The sequence below is a fragment of the Poecilia reticulata genome, linkage group LG6, assembly GCF_000633615.1.
Source record: "Poecilia reticulata strain Guanapo linkage group LG6, Guppy_female_1.0+MT, whole genome shotgun sequence".
Classification (NCBI taxonomy): Eukaryota; Metazoa; Chordata; class Actinopteri; order Cyprinodontiformes; family Poeciliidae; genus Poecilia; species Poecilia reticulata.
In genome coordinates this window covers 12,594,036-12,595,298 of record NC_024336.1, presented here as the reverse complement: position 1 = coordinate 12,595,298, position 1,263 = coordinate 12,594,036, and the positions used below count along the sequence as shown (strand labels likewise).

Genomic DNA, 1,263 nt, shown 5'->3' with positions numbered 1-1,263 from the left:
CTGGTAGCCTGTCTGTGCTACCAGAGTATGCAGCTTGCTAGTTGTGATGCAAATGATAAAGTGAGTGTTCATCCTGGAATGACGGTCATTATACTWTGCATAACTTTAATCTGATTATTGGATTGTAAATAGTACATGTTAGAATACTTGTTACTGAAACCAGGGTCAGATTAGAGTAACGCATTACTGACGTGTTGATGGCGCAATAGTTTATGACATTTCTGCTCAAGCTATTTACTGATCTGTCAGGTTTCCGATTTGCGTCCCTCCCAATGACAGACTCRTTCCTACGCCCTTGACCCTAACCCCACTGATGCTTTTGTTGAGGGGAATGAAAGTAGAAGCAGTTCCAACCACCACTCTGTTCTACTGAATGCTGGGAATAAAACAAAACAGATTTATTTAAGTTTTCAGTATCAGCTTTGATTAATTATTGTCTTCAGTGTTAGGGTTAAGTTATTACTGATTATGTTTGAGGCCGTACCTTTTTGGACCCGTACAGTAATGACATCGGGCATGTTGTCATGTTCTGGGGGGCGGAGAAGGCGGAGCGGGTAAGAAGTTGGGTCAGAGGAGCTCATCTCCATCTGGGTGGAGCTGTGAGGTCGAATGCCAAGTTCCATCAGGCTCTGCTTCTCCTCCACCACTCTACCTGCAAAACAGTGATCTGAGGTTCTGTCTTTTCTTCAACCAAAACACTCTGGAGATCATAATATGAGATTAAACATTAAAACAAAGCACAACATCATAGAAATCTGTATAGTGTTGGCATTATGTAGCCTATGAAACATTTCTACTTTGCATAACGTTAACATGAAGACATAAGTAAAAAGAAATGAGCAGCTCGTTTCAGGTCCAGTCTTCAGACAGCTGAAGCTTTACCACTACAACTAGGAGTAAAACACACAAATGTGCCTAGAATTTAATCAAAAATAACAGCAACAGAAAATAATATGTAAAAGTGCTGACGAGTGTGAGCTGTAAACCTCAGTAATCACAGATGGGTCTTAATGAATCTTAATGCTTATGGGTAACTATTCCAAATCTGAGTAGTTGCCTCTCCAAGAGATTATCTCTATCTGACTGAAGCGCTACCTGTCTGCTTCATAGGGAATGTGGCATTAACATCATTTACTTGAGGGACGGGGTTGGTAAAACATTCAAAAGCCCATCCATCCATCCATCCATCCATCCATCCATCCATCCATCCATCCATCCATCCATCCATCCATCCATCCATCCATCCATCCATCCATCCATCCA

The 1,263-nt window shown here is 41.5% G+C and overlaps 1 protein-coding gene across 2 annotated transcripts in view; it reads right to left on the bottom strand.

Moving 5' to 3' along the window:
* Nucleotides 1-1,263, bottom strand: part of iqub (IQ motif and ubiquitin domain containing) — a 31,846-nt gene that overhangs the window by 16,939 nt on the left and 13,644 nt on the right. For both annotated transcript variants that reach the window (XM_017305081.1, XM_008411242.2), the window contains exon 4: nucleotides 485-652. In XM_017305081.1, coding sequence (XP_017160570.1) covers nucleotides 485-652 — 168 coding nt within the window. The remainder of the gene's footprint in view (nucleotides 1-484; nucleotides 653-1,263) is intronic.